We start from the raw sequence: 23,951 nt of genomic DNA, 5'->3' as shown, positions 1-23,951 counted from the left end.
TAGGCTCAACAACAAAAGCAGGACTCGTGACATCCTAAGGGCGCCTTAACCTAACGTTCAAAGAAAAAAACAAACAGTTAAATTCGGCTTTCGGAAAGGAATAATCCTGAATGTCAGGTCTTTTAACAGGCAAGGCATCAAAGAGCTTTCCCCGTTAATGTTTTACGTTTCTTCTAAACTAGCCTCTACATATCAAAGGCACAGAGTATGTTATCTGTATCTATTTAGAGGCTTTCTGTCATTATATCATGTTACATTATAAAAATCAAAGGTTGATGGCGTCCACAACCTTTTTGTGCAGCTTGTACAAAACGTAATTTAATAATGCTGTCAGACATTTTTAGCAGACCCTACCCACACAACTCAACCTTTTTTGTACTGTACCATGAAATGAAATGGTACAGAACAATTTTATTATTGTTGTTGCTGTTGTTGTATTTTACTAGTCTTTTTTTCTTTTTAGTTTTATTAGTGCAAGCAGAACTATTTTTTTAATGTCCACTAAAAATAAATTGGTAACAAAATTAATCACTTGGCATTGATTTATTCTGTGTATGTGCTGATGTTACCATCAGGCTGATAGACTGAGCTCTACATTTATTTTAATTTTTTTTTTTTTTTTTTGGCAGAGACATGACCTCATGGGCTACATGGGTATTGCAGTGTGGGTTTGTTAGAACAAAGGATGTCCAGCCACACCTGGCCCATCACATCAAACAACAATGTTCCCAAATAACTTTAAATTCATCAGCTCAGAACAGGCTTTGTGTAGGCAGACCTGGAGCTCAAAGCATACTCTGATGCAGACATTAAAGGGGTTGCATAAAAGATAATGGGTCCTGGCTCGTGCACCGTTCTTTGGTCTCTGGATGCTCTGGTGTTGCTCAATTCACCAGCATGCACTTGGTCTGCTTTTTCAAGCAAAGGTATTATCTATATGTGGGCCTAGCTTTTCACACACACACACACACACACACACACACACACACACACACACACACACACACACACACACACACACACACACACAGATAGAGAGAGAGAGAGAGAGAGAGAGAGAGAGAGAGAGAGAGAGAGAGAGAGAGAAACGTACTCACAAACATACTCACAGATTTTTTTGTCTTCAGTGAGGAAAAAACTATCTCTGCCATGTGTATTCAATGTCTGGATGGTTTAGACTTCCAAAAATTGTCTTGCCATCATGACTGCAGAAGTTACTGTACTGTATAGAAATTCAAAGTTGCTAAGCAGTAAAATCAGCATCTACAGGTCTCTGCTAGTGCCTATAAAGGTACAGAGGAGATTGCTGAGGAATGGAACCCAAATATGGTGAGGTCACTGAAAATGGGAAGCGTGGGTATTTTTTTATTATTTTTTTTTACCATCATCCTATCTACAGACACATACATCACATGAGCATTATTACCTACATATCTGTCTTAGGTCTGAAACTAGTATCACATGTTTAGTCTTAAGGCAGTGCTGTGTGCTATTTGGAGCAGTATTTATGATACATTTTCCTCAAATTGTCTTGGAGCACAAAATGTCATTTAACTGACTTACAAGACCTAAAGTCTGTCTATAATAATTCCTCTCTTTGGTTCCCAAGCTATCCTTGGTCTTTGCATTATGTTATTGTTTTAGCTTTTGGCTGTATGGATTTTGCCTTTCCTGCCCAGACCACAGACTCATCCCTCAACATCACGTCAGTTTCCGTAATTCTGTGTTGCGCGCATCGGAAGTACGCAGGTGAAAACGCAGTCGAGCTGACCTGAAGCGAACAGGTGAAAACAGTGTATGCTGCGAGGTGACACCTCATTAAGACCTGGCTGAAACGCCTCAACTCATATTGCCCGATACCCACTTACCAAAATGAAAGCTTGGATTAATCATGGATATTTTCAATGTGTTAGCCAAAGCAGATTTTTGATGTCAAATATTTGATATTAAATGTTTTGATATTTTGATACACCTACAATGCACCACAGTTGGTAACTGCTGTACGGTGATGTGGTGAGACATCATCCTTTTATGCTAGAAATATTTTTTTTTAACTGAGTTATCTCTATATGAAAGGAAGAAAGTGAGAAGAATGATAAGCTTGTCTTAGTTTGGCTTCTTTTTCTTTCCTTTCTTTTCAGTTGTTCTGGCTCTAATCACGTCTTTTTCCTTATTTTCCCATTCCCCTTCCATTCTTTCCTCACTCCCTGTCCAGAACACTCCCTCTCTCCGCCTCTCTGTACCTGAGCTGCTCCATGCGTTATCTAACCGCGTGTAGGAGGTGGATTTTGTCCCGGCGTTCGCGCATAGCAGACGCGCATGTGTGCAGCAGAAATGTACTGCTGCAGTCCACGCTGCGCTAGCAGGCTGCAGGCCCACGGAGCACCAGCGGAGCATATTCACATCAGCGCAGCGCTGCCGTTAGCCTCCAGCCCGGAGCAGAGATAGGCGTTAGCCTCCATCCCAGAGCAGTGCTGTCGCAGAGCTGAATCAGCGTGCGCCACAGTTTTGTTTCACCTCGCAGGCTGTTTAAACAGCGCAGCGAGCAAAGTTGGCAGATTGAGAGACTGTGGAAGATGATGGTGGTTTCAGTTGTATAAACTGTGTTGACAAGGGTGAGGTCTGATTTGATCTTGTCATTGAAATGATTTCAGTCTTGTGGAATGATACATTTTAAATTAAAAACTTATATTTCTATAAACTTCACTGGCTAACTCAGTACAATCATTTCGGTTTTGAACATTCTTGTGTAACTTTTACCTCAGAAACCTAGTTTTAGTCAGTTGCATTTATTCCCGTAGTGCATCAAACCGCTATTGCTGAGCGATTTAATTGCACCTCCTAGCCATGTAACTGAGTTGACGAACTAACTCTCTGACACTTCAGAAGTGTACGTGAGTACATGTGCATGTGAGTGTGTGGGACCAGCCGTGTGTGAACCAGTGGCTTGCTGCGGCGCGTGTTCTAAAAGTGGCGTGTGGCGCGTGGGTTCCAGTGCGCCCAGCTTTATGTAAAGCTGAGTAGGCGCGAGGCCTCAGCAGCGCGGAGACTGCGGCGCACTCAGGAAGCCATAACAGTGCCAGTGGAGGGGGAAACACCCGCTCTTACCCGACAAAAGACGCTGTTTTGTTTTAACTCCAGTTATGGTTTTATAACTTCCAGAGCATGTTATCCACAGATTATGTGAGTTCTGATTTATTATAAACAGTGCTGTCCAATCTGCTTAGAATTCAAAATGTTTGACCAGTAGATGGCAACACAGGTTCATCTACATTGGGCTAATATGAGCGGGAGTGAGGGGAGGGTTGGAGCTTGCTCAGAGCGGTGCGCTGATAAAAGCGTGCCTCTGTGTGTGCGAGGCAGTCAGTCAGGAAGTGCATGAAGGGAGACCAGACCAGTGTGGCTTCAGCCAGGGGTGGAATAAAAAGGCAGACGACAAGACGACTATGGGTCCTGCTACTGCTGCCGCCTGAGGGTTTGACATTTCCTGGACTTGGTCCGCTCTTTTGAGACGGTGACTGATGTGAGAGCCAGAAGAGAAAGAAAGAAAAAGAAAAAACGAAAGGGGGCAAAAAGAAGCCGCTCCCTGGAAGAAGCGTCAGCCTGAGGCAAAGCTGTGGTCTTGTCAGTGGGTGGTGGAAGAACAGGCGGAGGAAGTCAGCAGGCTCCAGAACATGGAGGAGGAGAAAGAAAAGTTTACTGTGAGAGCCACACACAGACATGCACACATGAGGCGCACTTCCTGGTGCTGCCTGTGACTGATTGCCTGAGCTGCTTGGTGGAATGAACTCCCACAGCATGGAGGCCAACCGCACTGCAATACTCTTTCAAAAATCAGGGAAATTTCCTCAAGTAACGTTAAAGCTGTGAGAGAAGTTTTTTTCCCCTCTCTCTCTCTCTCTCTCTCTCTCTCTCTCTCTCTCTCAGCCTGTTGTTTTTTGTCCCACTGGAAGTGGTTTCTTGATGTATGACTGTGTGTGTGCGCGCATGCATGCATGCATCTGTGTGTGTGGGTGATGGATTGTCTTTACCTGGACTCTGTTTGCATTACTCAAAAGTGTCTAGCTGTGCGAGAAGGAGCAGTGCTGTGGGTGCGTGTTTGAGCTCACGATGGAAGGTCAGAGAGAGGGAAATGGGCCATCTGCCCACCTGGAGCCTCTGCTGTCAGGCGAGGATCCGGCTGCCCCAAACTCCGTCTCCTCCTCCTGCTCGGACCTGTCCAGCTCTGCCCCTTCTGTGCAGCCCTGCCCCCACCCCAGCAAGACCTTCACTGGCCTCCGGCTCTTCGGCAGAAAGTAAGTGTGTTTTTGTGCGTGCACATTTGTGCGCATGTGCAAATACGTGGGTTGTTTTGGGTCAGGGCAAAAATAATAAAATAAGGTGTAACCTCACCCTAAAGCAAAGCAACCAATGACACCACAGGCGAGTTAAAACCTGCACTTTCAGAAGAATTTGGCACTTTGGGTGTCAGTGTACCTTGCAGTTTACTTCCCATACAAACTTCTGTAGAGTCCAAATATCAGTATTATGGCTGTAAACAAGTACAAAAGTTCCTTTTCAGTTCATTAGAAAGCTTCATAGATGCCACAGATCTGCTAGAAGGATACTTATTTAAAATTTAAAATGGTCATGTTTGGTGCAAGTCCTTCCAGATTAGAATCCACTGTTCCTTTTAAAGTAGATACTTTTCCATTAGAACTGGACCATACTTATGTCAGTAGTGTCTTTCCTGCCTCTGTTGGTGTGCTGACACATTCATACACCACACAGCATTCCTATAACATACCTCCCTAACTTCAGTCTAGATATTTTTAAAATGTAAGTTTAGATTTCATCTGGCAGTTATATTAATACTAAAGTCTCTAATGATTCACTAAAAATGGCCTTAATGGATGGGTAAAGCAATTAATTAACATCTATTACGGTCAGGCCTGTCGGGACCTTAGTTACACCCACGTGTGTGGTGCACTACTGACCTTATGTTTTCAGAAGTGACACAAGAACTACAGTGTACTCAGATTTGAATTTAGAATGGTAGGTTAGAACTTGTACTCTATTGGAGACTAGCTATACTAATTGGAATATAGACCTTTACTGAACTATACAAGTAATGTGTTATGAGAAGTGTTTGTGTAGTATACATATTAACATGTAATATGCTAGTGTAAGATCTCAGGATAAGATAAGGTAAGACTATGAATAATATAGGAAGCAAAAATGGGAAGCAAACATTTTATTCATATTGTGGTTTCATATCATCTAATTTCAGTTGCTACCACATTTTAACTACATTTTACTGTAGAACTTCTAGAACTTTTGTCGCACTGTTTGTGTGTTTGAGGAGGAATGAAACAGTACAATCAAAACTCAAATACATACCAGAAATATTTGGGCATGCGATGTTGGTTCTTTATTTATTCCACTGTGATGTCAGTGTAGCACTGGCCATCTGCCTCAGTGTGGAATTACTCCTGGCATGTGGAAAGTTTGAGGGTGTGTGTGGTTGACTTGGAAAGAAACATGAAAACTGGATCATGGAATGAAATACAGTTGTGAGAGTTTTTGAACCCTTTGGAATTATCTGGATTTCTAAAAGGCTCCTAAAATGTGGTGTAATTCATAAAAATAAATTAAAGGCAAATAATGCATAGAACATTGTACATTGCTTTTACTGATCAAATCATTTAAATAGTCAATGTAATTAATAAACAGATACATTAAGTGTTATATTTAAAAGCTTGTGGAACCTACTTTATTGGAATAATCATCTGTTAAATGCTTTTAGTCATGCAGAGTAGTTAGGAGGTATTTTGACTCACTACTCTAAGCAAAACAACCTAAGGTCTTGTCTATTTTTTGGCATATTTTGCCAAAATGGCCTAATTCATATGACAACACTCTGTTTAAATGACACTGACGTCAAGACTGTCTAAAACACATAATTTCTTGTTTTCTGTTCCACTGTAGATTTACTACTGTGTTTTGGATCATTGTCATGTAGCATTACTCTGGGGATTTAGATAATGGACAGATGGTCTGACATTCTACTGTAGAATTTCCTGATACAAATTTGAAACTCATTTGTACCTCATTGCTGTCTGGGCCCTCAGGAAACAGAACAACCACACACCATGATATTCCATTCCTCATGCTTCACAGTTGTGATAAGATTTTGGCGTTGCAGCAGTTTATCAAAAAGTTACACTATAGACTCTTCTGTTCACGGGCCGTTGTTCTTGTAATGATCTGTAATGTTTCTATTTGAATATTCTACTTTGTGCACTTATCTTTGATGGATGCCCATTCCTAGGGAGGCCAGCAACAAGAGAGACCAGCAATTCATTTTATACTTTACATTTATGGCATTTAGCTGATGCTTTTATCCAAAGCAACTTACAATTATGACTGAATACAGCTTGAACAATTGAGGGTTAAGGGCCTTGCTCAGGGGCCCAACAGTGCCAGCTTGGCAGTGGTGGGGCTTGAACTAGCACCCTTCCAATTTTTGATTTGGTTGATCAGAATTCTATTTTGAAGATTTGGCAACCAAAATAGTGTTATGGTATGTTTTATTAATTTATTTACGTACTTTAAATTGAACAGTTCTAGCTGAATTATTGAAATAACAATTCACATTTCATTTTAGGAGCTATTTATGCAGCAAATCAAACTTTTCCAAAGGGTTTACTTTTTTTTTTTTTTCACCTTATTTTACACTGAGACAGATGATTCTGGTCTAAGTATTATTAGACTGAGGGTGGAGCTTTCCTGATGCACAATTGAAACCTAACTTCATCTGCTCCAGACAGGCTCTTCACTATGTTAGTAAACATCAGTGTATTTTGAAACTGAGTTCTCACCCATTACTTAGTCCAGCATTTTAAACCCCGGATTTCAGTAGGTAGGTGTGTGTATGTATGTGTACATGCATGCGTGTGTATGCAAGTGCACATGTGTTTCACCTGTTCTGCAGAGGGCTGAGGCAACTGCCTTGGCTCTTGGTAATGCGTGTTCCCTGACCGAGTGTAATCTGATAATGTCACCACAGCGCAGGCAACCGTGTTGTGCTGTGAAAAAGCAGGAGACCACTGTGATAGTGCAGCACAAGGGGGATGCTGTCTTGTCCCACACAGAGCCATCTTCTCCTCTACCTCACCACCTAAACCAGCTTTCAGACGAACTGATTCATTTCAGATACTTAGTCATTACAGAGGGACAAATCAAATATGTCCTATCAACATGTACACGTGCTGCTTCATGTGCATGTGCAGATATACACACAAACAAATCTTCAAGCTACTAGTCCACATTCGCATGGCTTCACTTTCCCTGTCAAGACCTTAATAGACACAGGCCAACTTTGCTTTTGGCTATACCAAATCTGCCTCTCTTCTGCTATATATTGATCAAGATCTATATATGTCTCTCTCTCTGTGTGTGTGTGTGTGTGTGTGTGTGTGTGTGTGTGTGTGTGTGTGTGTGTGTGTGTGTGTGTGTGTGTGTGTGTGTGTGTGTAGTGAGTAATGGGGAAGTAGGGATGCTCTGTGTTCAGGCCAGAAATCAGGGCACCTGCTTGTTTTGAAGTTTGTCTGTAGTGGGGAGGAAAGCTAGAGGTTGAACTGGAGTACAGGTCCCAAACACAATCTACATCGTATTGATGGAGTTATCCTCAAAGTGCTCCATTTAGACATGGAGGAAAACATTTTTTTATTCATATTTTTTCTTGAAGCCTAAACCTCATTTGGGAACCCCATTTGGTAGCATTTATGTATTTAAGTTTTAGTTTTAATAAATGATCTTTTTGACAGCACATATCCACCCAAAGGTTTTTGTGGTGGCATGCATCTCGCTGAGACAGAGTATGGACATCTTTCTCCTTGCAGTGAGCACATTAGAAAGTGAAGGTAGCTGGGACACTTGGGATTTTAAAGGAATAATGAGTTCTGGGACAGAATCTGGGATGCTGGTGCTAACTGTTGCATGATGTATTTTCTCTCTAGGATTACTGGAGAATAAAAAGTTCATTTTAGGTTCTTTGAAGTGGGTCTCTCTCGCTTTCTCTCTCTCTCTCTAACTCTCTTTCCACACACACACACACACATATATATTTCCATCTCTCTTGATTTTAACATGCAGCATGTGCTTTTTAACGTTGTCCTGCAGATGGCAGAAGTGCTACATGTTGCCTTCTTAATAACAGCATCTCTTCATCAGCTCACTAGGTTTTATGCCGACAGAGGAGTGTAAATTTAAAGTTGCAGTTACAGCAAATCAGTTTTTCCAAAAATCAAGCCAATAAACTCTTAAATGGCTGTGCTTTGTAAGTTTATTCTTATTGGTATTCTGTAAAAACATAAGGAAATATCTGAATTCAATATGTGGAAAGTCTTATGAGAATGTTATCCATTCATTTTCTGTCAAAGGAGCCAGGACAGACAATGAAGTACCATCCAGCAGCCAGGAGCAACTCTGGACTTATTTTAAAAGGTGAAATCAGTGCTGAAAGTTTTGCTCTACGTCCCAAACGGAAGAGAGACTAGCTGGTATGGGTGCCACGGCCCACTCCATAGTAACAGTGACAGTAAGCAGCAGAATTCTCCTTCTTAAAGAGCAGTCATTGTTTTCCTCATGTTGTGTGCCTGCGTGCCATAGCGCGTCCATCCAGAGCGGAACAGTTGTCAAGGATAACTTAATCAAACGGTTGGGACTGACACATTGTATTTTAAGTGACGCTCATAAGAGACGGTTAGGGCTTGGGCAGCCATGGCCAGCGCTCTGTGCTGCTAAATTAGTATGCAACTTTTATTTATTTATTTATTTATTTATTTATTTATTTGTATCCGGCCTTTGGCTGGTTTACCCGCACTGATCCATAATGCAAGAGTCTGGTGGCTTTGAAGTGGAAATGAATGGCATTGTGGTGGTGTTGGAGTGGCTCTGCCTTGCCTTTTTATCTGGTGAGATGCGCAGTAAGGAGCTGTCACAATGGAGGATGCTGGCCGTGTGCCAGACTGACCTGAGCTCAGTTGCAGTGCGTATCCTGATAACAAAAGTGAAGAGAAATTGAAAGTCAGTAGGAAGTAGAAAGCAGTAGACCAGTAGAAGGTTAAAAAAAGGTAATAAAACACACACACGCATGCTGTTTACATCACACAAGTGCGTTTATGTAAGGTGGAAGGAAACCCAGTAGGAGCCTGCACCACTTCTCTGATTGTTCCTCATGTAAAGCTTGCACTTTGTGTGCAGCTGGTTGCTTAGTTGTTTGAGTAAAAGCGCCATTAGTTCTCATTACTGCTAAAGGAGATTAGTGCAGAGAGGTTACCATTACACCATCCATCTTCCGGTCATGGTTTGTGATGGAGCCTCTGTAGTTTTAGTCGTCCTTAAAACAAATAAATACAGATTGCTTATTAAAAAGGCTAATGAAGTGAGGGAGTCTTCACAGGAGGTGTGCGTGCATGTGTGCCTCAGTAGTAACCACACTAGCGAGTTCTGCTAATCAGTAATGATTTCAAACCACAAGCTTGGTGTGTGGCTGCACTCCTCCTGTCTCCTGCACAGCCAATCGATGAGCCCCTTGTGTCCATGTGCTGTGTAGATACCTCCTCTTCCTTCACCTGATCATCCTCTCTCTTTATCAGTCTATTGTGTTTCGGGGCGACAGGAGGAGATCTACGTCTCTCAGGTTGTACGCGCCTACTTTCTCTACACCTTGATAAGGAGACATTCTGCTTGTATAGGAGTAGCCTAGGGCTGCAGTACAGCTTTTGGACAGGGTTCAGTAATAAGTATTGCAGTAAAGCTCAGTTCCTTAAGGTTGTCTATAGAAGAATATGTAGTATGTAGTTTTGGGGCACTTGTTAAATCTAGTACAAGTGGTTTGTGATTCCTAAAGGAAAGTTTTAATGGAATGGTGGACAGTGAGCTGCTTCTCAGATAACAATGTGTAAAGCTCCTCTTCATTTGTATGTTTTGATTCACTATAATAAGAGTTTAGGGCTCAGTCACCAGCATCTGACCAAGACATTCTGTATATGGGCAAAGTAGTTATTTCTACCAAGATGTTTTTAGAAATATTGCCTTTGAAAGTTATTATTAATATTTTCTCTTGAAAGATATTTGGTAGGAGGTTTTTTTGAGAGGCATTGTCATGGTGGTTTTGAACAGAGCTTACAAGTTTATAACATGTAATTCCTGTAACTGCCTGAATGTTAATCGAGTCTGTGTGCAAAGTAATCATTGTCAGTAATATGTGGGAAAACTGTACATATTGCAGGTTTGTAGCCTGGTAAACAAGGCTACAAGCCAATCAAAAGAAATTAATTTTTGGCACTGCTCTTCAACTTATTATTTTGTGCTTTATTCACAATTTTGCTCTGAAAGATTTGTCTGGTAATATAATTAGCTAGCTGGACTGACTGAGTATTAACAAAGAAAGATCTGGAAAGCTTCCTAATTATATCCTGTTCCTTCAGCTGGTCCCTGGCTGACATTGGTATGGATTTAGGCTGGTATGGCCCATGTGCTCCAGACAAGCTGTTAATGAATGTTATTCAACATTAAAACAGAGTTTCTGTATTTTCAAGTCTCCAGTAAAATTGCAGGATCACTTTGTTTAATTTAGAGTGAAAACAATTCGCAGTTTCATCACCAGTCAAAGGAGGATATTTATGGTTATTAAACACAGTGCTACATCATGCAGACAGACAACAGTGTTTGACTTGAGTGTAATTTCCACAGGTTTTAATAACTTTAGATGAAACCGAACACCTGCTCATCACCTCTAAATGAGCTAGAGAAAGGCTAAGTTGCTATAATTAGCCCAGGAAGCCATTAGTGAAGTGTCCAGAAAGCCCATTTAATCTGCTCTGGGCATCTACATATCCATCTCCATCTCCGCGTCACACGCTGATCATCAGAAGGTAAACGTCATCTCATTTCCTCGAAAGACTTATATGTCACTGAATGATAATGTCATCAGGGCTTTTCAAAGCAGCTCTACAGGGGCTGTTCTACTAGTAAACACCACTGGCTTAAGCTCTCAAACTACAAACTTTTCCATGGAGGTTATGAGTAGCCTAAGAGAAATCATTACATATTAGCTTAAGGTCTAATACAAACTGTAATGCATTTTAGTACACCTTTGAATGCACTGTTTTGGTGGCACATTTATCTAGTAAATAACGTAATAAAATAGCACATGCTTTGAGTGTAATAGCAAGAAGGGACAATTCTCTGGAGACCTGTGTTAGTTGAAGAAAATTTGTGTTATTCCACTAATGATTAGAATTAATTTGGAATTTAAGTCATTATGAAAATGTTTAGGATTGTGCTTAAATAAGTACCACTTCAAGGCTAAGGCTTGTGTTGGAAATTAATACTTCATGCTGACAGGTTGAATTTTACATCAACAGCCCCATAGAGTCGTTAGAAAGGGAGTTGAGCTTTTGTGGCGACCATGGACACATTTTTCCGTCGGCACTTTAAGAGGAAGAAGGTAGCGCTTGCTACAACAGAAGGGGAGGAGCCAGAGCCCTGTCGACCCCGGCGACCCAGCATGGCTGTGCCATCCAGCCGTGCCCGCAGGCGTTCCAGCGTAGGCCTTCCTTCGGCCATGCTGACCCAGCGCCGTCGATCTGTCGTCCAGCTGCAGCCTCTGCCCCATGCTGTGTCTGCTCGACCCGCCAAGAGTGCAGGGGTTGTGGGGAGCTTGGGGGCCTCGGGGGCAGTGGGGGGGGTACGGTGCCGCTCCAGCACCACCACGCCAGGGGCCAACCCACGTTTCGCTGTACGACAAAAGAGGGTGAGCAAGCTGCGTAACATCGACACGCACCTCCTCGGCCCTTCCATGCTGCTGGCCAGCCTCATTCAGATGACGGAGGAGGATGAGGAGGTTTGCGACCCAGCCATGGGGAAGTTGGCGCTCCAAGGGAACGTGTCCCGGGCCCTCATCAGATCAGACCTGGTGCTCTCTGGAGGAGACAGTGACAGTGCCAGTGCCAGTAACAGTACTAGCCCAAGTTCCGCTGCTGACTCAGATGATGGCCAGTGCTCAGAGCTGTGTGAGAGGCATTTTATCGAGGCAAATTCACCCGAATTGGGTTTCAGAAACTCCTCTCTTTGGTGCCAAAGTGATTGCTTGTCGCTAGGTGTAGTTATGGAGCAAGTCCAGGCTCACACACGAATTAGTGTGCCGCGCTGTCTGAGGAGGAACTCTTCCCATCTGGGACATGGCGAAGCTGGTCCACAAGGGCGCTATTGCCGCAGCAGTCAGAGGAGGCGCCGCAGGCGCGTTTCCACCATCTGCAAGGCAGGCAGCCCTTGGCCAGGGAGAGGCTTACCGCCGCCCAACCGCAGGAACTCCACCTGCTGGAAGACTCACACTTCCTTCAGCCCGCTTCTCGGAGCCCATTATGATCCCAGACTGGAGTCGTGGAGTGGGTTCCTCTCGTATGTAAAAATTCTACTTTTATTCTGTCCATAGGATCATCATCTCTCTTTGTAGTGTTTTTTGCCTAATCCCAAATTCAGATTAAGGTTCTCCTGCGCCTCTTGACTATTTATTTACCTTTCTTTGGAAATTATTTGCTACATTTTTGTTTCCTTACATTAAAACACAAGCATTAGCTGAGGAGCACTTTTAGAGCTCTTATGAAACAGATAAACCATTTTTTTTGTGTCAGGAATAACCCTCACAGCATGATCAAATGTGACCAGTTACCCCTGGCTGTTTCTTGACCTTAGAGACAAACTCTGCGATCACTGGCCAGATGTTAGAACATACAGACAAGCAATCAGAGTGAATGAGTACAGACAGCTGTCTATGCGTAAGGTTTTTCCCTCTGTGATGACCTTCTCATTCTCTATCCTGGGGCTCAGAGCTCCATGGCGCTTGCTCATTAGTGGAGCCGCTACTATAGCGCAGCGACGTGACTAATCAGTGCCGCTGATCACCCAGTGGGCTACCTTACCTCAGGTTGCTAATCGTCACTGATTTGCACAGCAGGGATTGAACACAAAGGTCACAGTGAGCAAAGTTTTGATCAAAACAGGAAGCAGAAGTGCATTGAACCTCCTCTTTCCTAACCCCATGGAACTGTACCTTTTTGGTGTAAAATTCAGACCTGTCCTGACGGCAATTGTTGCTTTGTGCAGTTTTGCGTATGAGCAATGGGTGTGTCAGGTTCGGGTGCATATGAGCTACCTAGAGACCTGCTAGTAATTTTTTTTCCTTTGTTTTCTTTCCATTTGTTCCTTTCTTTGTGTATCTTGGTTACAACAAAGTACTTGGGTTGGATTTGCCCGGAAAGCTATAACCAACTGAAGTGCTCATTGGAGGAGGATGGTGAAAATAGAATCATTGATTAATATGGGCATAAAACAGGAGGAGGTCTCTAGGTCTCTAGAGTGTGCTCGTCCAGATGAATGACCACACAGAGCCCTAATAGAGAGTCGGTTTCTAAAATAAATGAAAATCTATAACAAATCAAACAATATACACACAATATCTAAAAAAAAGAATTGTAGTGAATTACACAAGGTTTACAGAGAAAAAGGATGTTGCGGACAGAGGTTCCTTCATCAGCTATGCAAGCAAAGTGCTTCTGAATTTATGGTTCCTCCTATAACTTCAGAAGCACTTTGCTGAAAGGTCCTGTTTCTCTGGGAACCTTGTGTACATCACTGCAATTTTTAATGTATGTACATATTTTACTTCAGTACACTGCAGATATATATATATATATATATATATATATATATATATATATATATATATATATATATATATATATATATATATATATATATATATATATATATATATATATAATATGTGTAAAGCCACCAGGAAGAATGAAGAATATATATATTCTTCTATATATATATATTCATATTCTTATATATATATATAAAATATAAAAATACTTTGTTCTCATTCTTCCTGGTGGCTTAAGACAGCTTCAATCAGAATTCTGATTTAGACTTTTATTTTCTGAACTGCCTTTCCCTGAACTTGGCTTCCTCTGTTTACATTTGTGCCTATGATGTGTGTGAGTGTGTTGCCTTTCTCCCTGGTTAATGCTCTTTAGGATTTGAATATTGAACTGAATATGACTCACACACATGAGTTCATCAGCATGTGCATGTTGTTGTTTTAGGAAAGCTATTGCTAAGTCTGGTATTCAGCACCTGACTGCCCAGTCCAGTGCATCAATGCCAAACAAGTGTGAAGCTAACCAAGAGATCCCCCAGAAAGTCGACTGGACCGTGAGTTCCTCTGCTGTTCTAGAAACAACACTTTAAACAAAATCAAATTTACATAAGCGCTAATGAGGGAATGTCAGCACTGCGGCTTTCACATTTTAGCAATTATATCTTTCTGATTGGTGGCTGTTTGCAGTCTTCATTAAAATAGTTCATTAGTTCCTTAGAGCTAGACTGCATGTAACCAGATGCAAACCATTATTATTAACCATTATTACCATTTACATATAAGATTAAAAACTCAATTAAAAATCAATTAATTTTTAAGATCTGTATAAATTCCTAGATAAATACATGCTGATTGTAACTTATATCAATGATCAGAAATTTGATTTCAGATTAGCCTTATAATTACCATACAAATGGGTAGTACCCATGTTGACAATAAAGAGGTAATAGATTTGTTCTAAGTCTGGTTATAGGTTTACTGTTCCCAATAGGAGAATGCTCAGTTTGGACAACATGTCTGGTTTGAGACCAGTCTTTCTGGAGACTTCTGCTATGTTGGAGAGATTTACTGCTTTGCCAAATCACTGGTGAGCTGTGTTGAAAGCATCTGTTCTTGTATGTTCTACCCTTCTCTTTTCTTCTGCTTTTCTCTCGAGCAGAGAATCACTAACAAATTTGAACACCACTCAGAAGTTCTTTTGTTTTTTTATTCAAAAAAGAAAAAGAAAAGATGAGTGGCATGGCTGTGAATTAGGAAGTTCAGATAAATCTATTGGTCTCAGCTCTGCCTAACTCCAAATCTCTTTGGAAAGTCTTGTGCAAGAGCTCCCACCACTGTTGAAAGTGTGTAAGGACAGGTCCTATAGCAGACATCAGTGATGCTTGAAGAGTAAGACAGATTTTTTTTTCTCACCAACAGCAAAAATCACTGCCTCGCTATAAATGTGCTGCCTGCAAAATAGCGGTGCACACAGTGTGCATGGAACAGCTAGAGAAGGTAAAGGCCTAAACCCGTGGAAGACATATCTCATGTTGTACAGTACTTCATAGCAGTGTTCACTGATTTGGGCTTTTCCTTGCAGATTAATTTCAGGTGTAAACCTTCGTTCAGGGACCCGGGAATGAGGAATGTGCGAGAGGTAAGGAAATGCCCCATGAACCTGTTTTTACCTGTTTACTCTGTAAAGTTCGCAAGTTTCTCAGTCTAGCAGAACTAGCTAAGGTGTGTTTTCTGATGGAGACTTGATGCTTTCACAGGCTTCCACTGTCAGGCATCACTGGGTGCACAGGCGCCGGCAGGACGGGAAGTGCCGGCAGTGTGGAAAGGTTTATTATCAAAATGTCTATTACACTGTGAAGTGGTGCAGAAATGTCACTGTGTGATGCTCACTAGCTCTGAAGTTTTTGTTAGCATTATTAGCATGTGAAGAAATATGTATATTGTCCTTATTCTTGTTTGTAATTTTTAGTGTTATCTTTGTTGCTAAGAAAATTAGAAGAATAAATACTACATCAAATTGATATATCATTCTTGTTCCATTTCCTTACCTTACTCAGGGTTTCCAGCAGAAGTTCTCCTTTCACAGTAAAGACATAGTGGCTATCAGCTGCTCATGGTGCAAACAAGCAGTGAGTGTTTAATGAATCATACCACAGTTAGTGGCTGGAGGGAGGGAGCAAAGAGCTGATGGCGCTGTCCGGTTTGCAGTACCACAATAAGGTGACGTGCTTCATGCTGCAGCAGATTGAGGAGACCTGTTCTCTTGGGGCCCATGCTGCAGTCATAGTACCTCCTACCTGGATTATCCGAGTCCGCAGACAACAGGTACCTGTTTACACCTCCTTTCCAGGCCTGTTCATACTATCTGTAATGTGTAATAATGCACAATGTCTGATTTGCGGTTAATCAGCCTTTTAAAAAATTTATCCATTTAGATCAGCTTTTTATTGTCAAAACAACAATAATAGCAGCAACAACAACAACGACAGTGGCTGTTTGGTAACGTGAAGAAGAATCATTGGAAAAATAATTTATTGCTCCTTTAAAGACTACTTTACTTAATCCAGGCATCACTAAAGTCAAGTAAAAGGAGGAAGAAGGCATCTCTGAAAAGCAAGGGCAGCAAGAAAGGACCAGAGGTAGTCCATTCAGCCATGTTATCCAGGAGCATTAATGTGCTGCTTATCAAAGTGGCAAATGATCAAATCTCATCTCATGTGAATATGTTTCCTGTATGTGTAGTCCCATGCTAAGTCTGTGTATAATCGGTGTACTAGGATGGCAAATGGAAGAGCTTTATAGTGAAGCCAATTCCCTCCCCACTCATGAAGCCATTGCTGGTGTTTGTTAACCCAAAGAGTGGTGGAAATCAGGTCAGTGTTTTCTAAAGATACACCCCTTCCCCAGGTAACATTTTGTAGTATTTGTGGAGAAATGCAACATTCTACAAATGCATTTAATTTGTTATCTTTATAAGGGAGCAAAAATTATCCGGTCTTTAATGTGGTACCTAAACCCACGGCAAGTGTTTGATCTGACACAGGGAGGGCCCAAAGAGGGGTAAGTAATAGAATGTTAGTGGTTCTGATCAAATGAACCTCAGTGTTCATATGTCTTTCTTAGTGCAATTTCTAATTTCTCATGACCGCTTTCATTCTTGTTTTCCATTGTGTTTGTTTATTAAGGTTGGAAATGTACTGCAAAGTGCCCAACCTGCGCATTCTAGTGTGTGGAGGAGATGGAACGGTCAGTAAAATACCTGCGATCAGCCAGATGTCAAGCCCGATGCTGAGTGAGTGAGAGCGTGTGCTAATGAGTCTGTGGATTGCTTGTGTGCTGGACATGCAGGTTGGCTGGATTCTATCCGTGCTAGATGAGCTGCGGCTGAACCCTCAGCCCGCCGTGGCTGTGCTCCCTCTGGGCACAGGAAACGATCTGGCCAGGACACTCAACTGGGGAGGGGTGAGATAACCATAATGCTCTTATATGTTGAAATATGAGATGATGTGGGGTAGCAATGGCTAGCACAGATTGCTGAATGACGTGCTTTGATTTTTCTGCTTGTTTTGGGGAAAGTGATCAACTGAGTTGATAAATGTTATTAGATCAACTGAATTGATCACTTAGGATAGACATGTATGTCTCAGCTGAAGCTTCCAACTGTAATAAGTGTGTCTGTCTGACAGCTCATGTGGTGCTGTTTGTGATGCAGTTTGGTGCTGTTCATTTTTCAGGGATACACAGATGAGCCTGTATCTAAAATCCTGTCTCATGTGGAGGATGGGAACATAGTGCAGCTGGACCGCTGGAACCTGAGTGTGGAGCCCAACCTGGAGGCCAGTGAGGAAGAGAAGGATGAACAGCAGACCGACAAGGTGAGCTCTAACCTACAGCTACACACAATGCAGTGATCACCAAAAGCTCAATCTGATATCAGTTGCATGATGGAAGTTAAAGGGAGTGTTAAGGGAATTAAAGGGAGTGGAAGTTAAGGGAGTTTTATTGGTGAAATGATCAATATTAGTACAGCTGCTCATTTCCTGTTTTGTCTGTTTGTAAGCTTCCCATTGATGTATTCAATAATTACTTCAGCTTGGGTTTTGATGCACATGTTACCTTGGAGTTCCATGAATCCCGAGGTATGTATCTTTTAAAGATTTAAAGATATATATATATATATATATATATATATAGCAACTTGTTGGTTTCAGAGAACTTAACTTCCCCTATCTGTTTTTCAGAAGCCAACCCTGAGAAATTCAACAGCCGTCTTCGGAACAAGATGTTCTATGCAGGGGTGAGTCTGTTGTCATGCCTGTGAGGGTTTATCAGCTGTTATTTTTTTGCATCTTACAGTTCATGTGATTTTATTCTAGACGGCGTTCTCAGACTTTCTCATGCGCAGCTCCAAAGACCTGTCCAAGCACATCAAAGTCGTGGTGAGTAGACACAAGATCTTGTGTGAGAGCTATATTGTTGGTTATAGAAAAAAAGCAAACACACTCCTCACAGACTCATTTTGGATGTTTTGTGTTTAATTTATAATTATTTAAATATAAAGTGCTTCTTAATCCTTTTGGTGTGTTTTTGTCATATTTATCTGTTTGACATGTCCAGTGTGATGGCATGGACCTCACTAGTAAAGTTCAGGAACTGAAGTTGCAGTGTCTGCTCTTCCTCAACATTCCTAGGTAATGGTGCCTATAACAGTGCCCTCTGCTGTTTGTTCCCCATATCCTGACTTGGGCTCCTAGGCTAGTAAATAACAGCTAGCGAATGGTTTTCTTTCAAAGTATGTACATGTCTAGTGCAAAGCCTAACATCACATACTGAGTAGTTGTTATGTTTTGAAGGTACTGTGCTGGTACAATGCCTTGGGGTAACCCTAGTGAGCACCATGACTTTGGGCCTCAGAGACACGATGACGGCTGTATCGAAGTTATTGGATTTACTATGACTTCTCTGGTAAATCACCAAAGCCAGTCAAAACAAATGCTAAATATGCACCATGAACAATATATCATATCTTATTTTTCTTATATTTACATGCTCCTTTAATTTGCCAGTGTAACTGATGGGGAAAATCATCATGTGCACATGTGCAGTGTGTCCTGGCTCTGTGAGTAAAGCTGCTGGTCTTGTGCTGGCTGTGCAGGCCACCCTGCAGGTGGGGGGCCATGGGGAGAGGCTGCACCAGTGCCGGCAGGTGACACTTACCACCTTTAAGCCCATCCCTGTGCAGGTGGACGGCGAGCCCTGCAGGCTGGCCCCATCTGTTATCTGTATCAGCCTCAGGAACCAAGCCAACATGGTGCAGAAGACCAAGAGGAGGATCTCCATTCCCCAGCTCAACGAGTGAGTATAAGAGAGGTGGCGTGGTCTTCCACTTCTGTGGACCATCAATGTACTGCTACTGTTGTTTTTTGAGTTTTAATTTTTGTTTTTATTTGTTTTTATATCCAAAAAGACTTATTAAAACATGGATGGTCATATACAGCTATAACAAAACAGCATAGTATTAATATACTGAACACTTTTCTGTGTGCGTGTGCGTGCGTGTGCATGTGAAATAGTCAGCAGCCCATATCTGAACAGCTGCAGATTCGAGTGAGCTGCATCAGCATGCATGATTATGAGACCCTGCACTATGACAAAGACCAGCTCAAAGAGGCCTGTGAGTTACACTGCTCTTCAAACTGCAATATGCACAAATGTAATATAGTACATGGTACTCAGTAACATACTACATGATGAATCAAAAACTCAGATGTTGACTTTTATAATGTAAGCATAATCTCTGAGACTATGATATGTGTACCTTTTGTGGTTGGTGTTCTATTAATGCACACTCATCACAGCTTGTTTTCTCCAATTGGTTCTTCAGCAATCCACCTGGGCTTCATCACTGTCCCAGGAGACAGCGATTTGGAGACGTGTCGGCTGCATGTTGAAAAGCTGCATGAGGTACATTTGAATCGTTAACCTGATCTGAGAGTGTTCAATCACAGGGGATCAGGGTAGAGATAAAAAAGGATTGCAACAGGTCATTCTTCTACACTTTAAATATGCCTTTACACATTTAAACTGTGCTCTAGATGAGTATAAATCTATTGGTGCATGCCACTGTGTTAAATTGTTAACTGTTGCATTCAAATTGTTAAAATGTTGTTGTTGTAAACTGATAAAAACATAAGATACTTCCTCTAGAACATTTTAAAATGTGAATTTCCCATTGTTTAAAATATTAAGAACAGATATGTGGTGCAAGTGTCATATGAAGATGATGATAATGCGTGTAACTGGATAAATCAAAGTCCATGAGAGATTTGCTGGGGCAGGTCTTCCTCTTGTTCAGTCTTGTTGGTCTTTCTGTTTTCAGAACAGGTGTGGAGTGCATTCAGATACAGTAACTGCACCACAGCTCTCCCCCAAATGGTGCTTCCTAGACTGTAAGCAGTGTTCTCAAAATGGGTAGCAAAAGATTATGAAAATATCTTTGTTGTGTTTAAAAATGGTACTGCATATCTTCCTCCACTGTGTGAACTGAAGAGTCAAAATACGAACTCTTGCTTGCATGCATATTTTTGATAACATCGACTTATTTTCTTTTCCAGCAACAACTGCAGATCGTTTCTACAGAATAGACCGTGCTCAGGTATGAACACAAATGGATTAGATAATTTCTGAGCAGATTGACAGAATGATAGAAATATTAAACAACACAAAGTTAAAATGTACATCAGAGAAATATGTTAACTAGATTCGATATTTTAATTACTACAAAAACGGTAAAGCATGTGAGTATACTTTCTGTCACTCTGCAGACTCTAAAACACTGTTTACTGTTTCATTCTAAAATCTTGTGTCTTTCATGCAGGAGCATCTGAACTATGTGACTGAGATCTCCCAGGATGAGCTTTTTATCCTCGACCCGGAGATGGTCACTAAGGAGACAGTGGGCACATCCCCAGGAATGCCCGGAACGACAGACGTAGTGGAAGAGTGTTCCAATGGCTCCGACAAGTTTGCTTTCCCTGTGTACTCCCCCACCCCCCGATCACTGGACAGGTATAACTGGAACTCAGGGCATGGAGCACTGAAACGTGCTACATGTTACAGAATTGGACGGACTGAGCAGTTTTGTTGCTCGCTTGCTGTGTGTGTGTGTGTGTGTGTGTGTACATGCGTGTATAACTCTGTGTGTGTGTGTGTGTACATGCGTGTATAACTCTCTACTGTACGTCTCTCTACAGGGTTATTAAGGAACAGGCTACGAGTCTGGTGGCAAGACTGCCATGTGACGGCACCACTGCAGAGGAGCAGACTGTAACAGCACTGTCCTCAGGTGCAGGCTTGTCCAGGTGGGACCTTTTCCGGAGGGGCGTAAGGAGTTAGGCTTGGCTTACGCACAACTAGGCACTGACTTTTTGTCAGTGCCTGGTCATGTGTGAAAAAGCTGGTTCGTACCCCATTGGCCAATTATTGGTTTGAGTCAGCTCTGGGCACAGTGGGAGCATTTGGTCTTGTTCCAGAACACTGTGGGGTTTAGGGGTGCTGCCAAAATGGATAGGGCACCATTGTTGCTCTTTCGTAAAAAAACTATCAAACAAAAAAAAAACCCAGAAAAATGTTCCAATCTGAATGCAACAAAAAAGGTTTAAGGAATCTTGTGCTTGAGTGAGGGTCATACTTGTATTCTTTTCCCTCTGTGCTACTTGAACAGTGAGGAGAAAAAATTGTGAATATCACTTGTTCTAACACAACTGAGGAAGGCTCTGATCCGTCAGTGGGGAACTGTACATGAAATTAACATAAAATTAACATGCAATCACAAATACATACACACATGTTCTTTCTATGCTAATTCAGTAGTCTTTAAATATAATATCATGGTTTTTAATTATTAATATTGATGATGTCTAATGACTGAATTACTTCCTCTGTCTGCCTCCTGAACTCATAGGTCAGGTGGTGCTATCCAGAATGAAGCTGATAAAGGTAAAATCACATCACATCACATTGGGAAATGCTTTAGAGCAGTGATTCCAACTGAACTCAAAACCAGCCAGTCCAGGCCAAATGTTGTCCAGAATTACAGAACAGGCTTTTTCCATATATGCCACTACCCCTGAACCCTGGTTTGACATATTGTGAAAGTGTGCAGACAAACGATGCTACTAGCTTTTGGAAACAAAGTCTGTCTGGCAACACTTTGCTTGTAAAGCAATAAACAAACTTCTCAGGCTAAACTTTATTTGTGCTGTTTGTTTGTGTTGTTGCCAGTGTTACGATATCCAGTCAAAATGATCAATGACCAGTTGCTCTGGAGAATCCAACTGAAGCTGCAGACTTGTGCACTAGGAGCATTTTGGCTCTCTTGTTGCAAACACTACAAGTGAGGCAAAACTAAATTGCCTATAATTTTTTTAGTAGAGACTATGAAGATGCTAACTGAAGTTGTGAAGTCTGATAACTTAGAAAAGGTATGACATTTTTTCCACATACAGGTCACATCTTTGTATGATACAGTGTCACTTTTTGTTTTTGCTCTTGTCTAAGCTCAGCTTCCCATAAATCACTGCAGTCCTGCTGTTTTGCAGCTCGTGGCACAACACAAAGCAGGGGCCAGTCTGGGGCTGTGTGATGAGATGGGCTGCACTCTGCTCCACTATGCTGTAGATATGGGCAACAAGGACATGGTCAGATACATCTTAGATAATGGTACAGTGAAATGGTTATTAATTTAAACTTGGATGAGTAGTGGAAATCAAGGATTGAAATGCTAGTGCACTGAATGCTCTGAGTATTTCCTCTCCATGTTATTCTGTGCAGCTCCACCGAGTATTCTGGATGCTGTGGAAAAAGAGACGTAAGTAAAGCTGTAATTCATTCTTGCCCCCTCTTTCAAACCCTTAAGATCTCTTTGCTGGGTAGTGTCATGGTTTTCGTTGCTATACATAATACGTTTGCTTTGCACTGATGACCAAGAACTATAATATTCCAGCATAGTTTTTAAACCTTCTTATGTTTGTTACATTCCAATCATGCTACTTTATGTACATATCCAGAGGTGAGACCGCTCTGCACAAGGCAGCAGCTTTGTGCCAAAGGACAATCTGTGGCTACCTGGTGGAGGCTGGAGCCTCCCTTGTGAAGGCCGACCTGCAGGTAAGACCAGAGAAGCGAGCACCAACAACCCCCACCCCCCACCCCCATCAGCAGCGCTGATCCCATCCTGTGGCTTCCCTTAGGGTGACAGTGCGAAGGTGCGGGCGCAGAGGGCTCACGATCGGCCACTAGCTGACTATCTTGAGAACCAGCAGCACCGGCAGATGATCCAGAGGGATGACCACGAGACAGCAGTGTAGCCAGCGTCCTACACGTGCCTCTTCTTCCTCTGGGGAGTGGAATTGTTGGCTTGGGCAAATGAGTATTCTGGGACAGCATGTCAGAAGAGAAAGAGCCTGTTGTTGTTAACTCATGAGGGTAACGCCCCTTAAACGAGGCAACTTGTGATGTCTTTATGTATGACAATGCATGAAAGTGTTTATTTTACAGTTGTGTTGGCAACATGCTGTTTGCTCCTAAGGAAATAATGTGCAAAACCTTTTGGACTTAAGTATGTGTATGTGTGTGTATATGTATATATATATGTATGTATGTGTGTGTGTGTGTGTGTGTGTGTGTGTGTGTGTGTGTGTGTGTGTGTGTGTGTGTGTGTGTATATATATATATATATATATATATATATATATATATATATATATTACACATTACACACACACACACACACACACACACACACACACACGCTTTCACCTTCTACAAATCAAACCATCTAGACCTAAAAGAAATGTATGAAAGAATGGAATGAATTGAGTGGAGTTGGTCTCCATTCAATTCATGTTCATTGATCCTTCTTTTGACTTGGTATCAGTTTTGCATAACTGATAACATTTGCCATTGTTGCCAGATACATATATACTTATATTATTCCAGTGAACTTTTGTCAATTATTTTGAAAATGTTTTAGTTATAAGTATAAATATCCACCTCCTGTAGCTTTACTACTTCAACTGCTGGCTTTGACACAGGCTGTATTGGAATTGATTTGACAGACCCCTGTCTTTAAAATTGTAACCTGAGATGTTGCTTTTTGGGCTGTTTATGACTTTCTTAAGAAATGCCTGAAATTTGTGTTGCATTGTATCAAAACAACATAGTTACTGTAAATTTT

At 41.7% G+C, this 23,951-nt stretch overlaps 1 protein-coding gene across 9 annotated transcripts; it reads left to right on the top strand.

Annotated features, from left to right (window-relative positions):
- Positions 1-3,374: 3,374 nt before the first annotated feature.
- Positions 3,375-23,292, top strand: dgkzb (diacylglycerol kinase, zeta b). Of its 9 annotated transcripts, none has more exons than XM_081712326.1 (34): positions 3,375-3,701; positions 4,059-4,295; positions 8,424-8,487; positions 14,160-14,268; positions 14,706-14,801; positions 15,134-15,211; positions 15,297-15,353; positions 15,472-15,540; positions 15,772-15,843; positions 15,923-16,039; positions 16,282-16,353; positions 16,492-16,587; positions 16,692-16,774; positions 16,900-16,960; positions 17,063-17,176; positions 17,449-17,589; positions 17,775-17,853; positions 17,956-18,011; positions 18,091-18,153; positions 18,332-18,405; positions 18,568-18,679; positions 18,870-19,069; positions 19,288-19,388; positions 19,599-19,678; positions 20,094-20,163; positions 20,329-20,369; positions 20,592-20,782; positions 20,968-21,075; positions 21,678-21,712; positions 22,145-22,197; positions 22,315-22,435; positions 22,547-22,583; positions 22,783-22,882; positions 22,966-23,292. In XM_081712326.1, exons 2-34 carry the CDS (start codon positions 4,133-4,135, stop codon positions 23,080-23,082), a joined length of 3,030 nt encoding a protein of 1,009 aa, XP_081568452.1. In that variant the 5' UTR covers positions 3,375-3,701; positions 4,059-4,132; the 3' UTR covers positions 23,083-23,292. The 9 variants fall into 9 exon arrangements, with proteins under 9 accessions (XP_081568452.1, XP_081568453.1, XP_035378133.1 ...); XM_081712327.1 differs by having other exon boundaries at positions 3,375-3,866; XM_081712323.1 differs by lacking the exons at positions 3,375-3,701; positions 4,059-4,295; positions 8,424-8,487 and adding exons at positions 8,510-9,685; positions 10,741-10,922; positions 11,415-12,450.
- The last annotated feature ends 659 nt before the right edge of the window (positions 23,293-23,951 follow it).

This window comes from Electrophorus electricus, chromosome 4 (assembly GCF_041902795.1).
Source record: "Electrophorus electricus isolate QZ-2024a chromosome 4, ASM4190279v1, whole genome shotgun sequence".
Classification (NCBI taxonomy): Eukaryota; Metazoa; Chordata; class Actinopteri; order Gymnotiformes; family Gymnotidae; genus Electrophorus; species Electrophorus electricus.
Note: the sequence above shows the minus strand (reverse complement) of the source record. Positions and strands in the feature narration are given on the sequence as shown.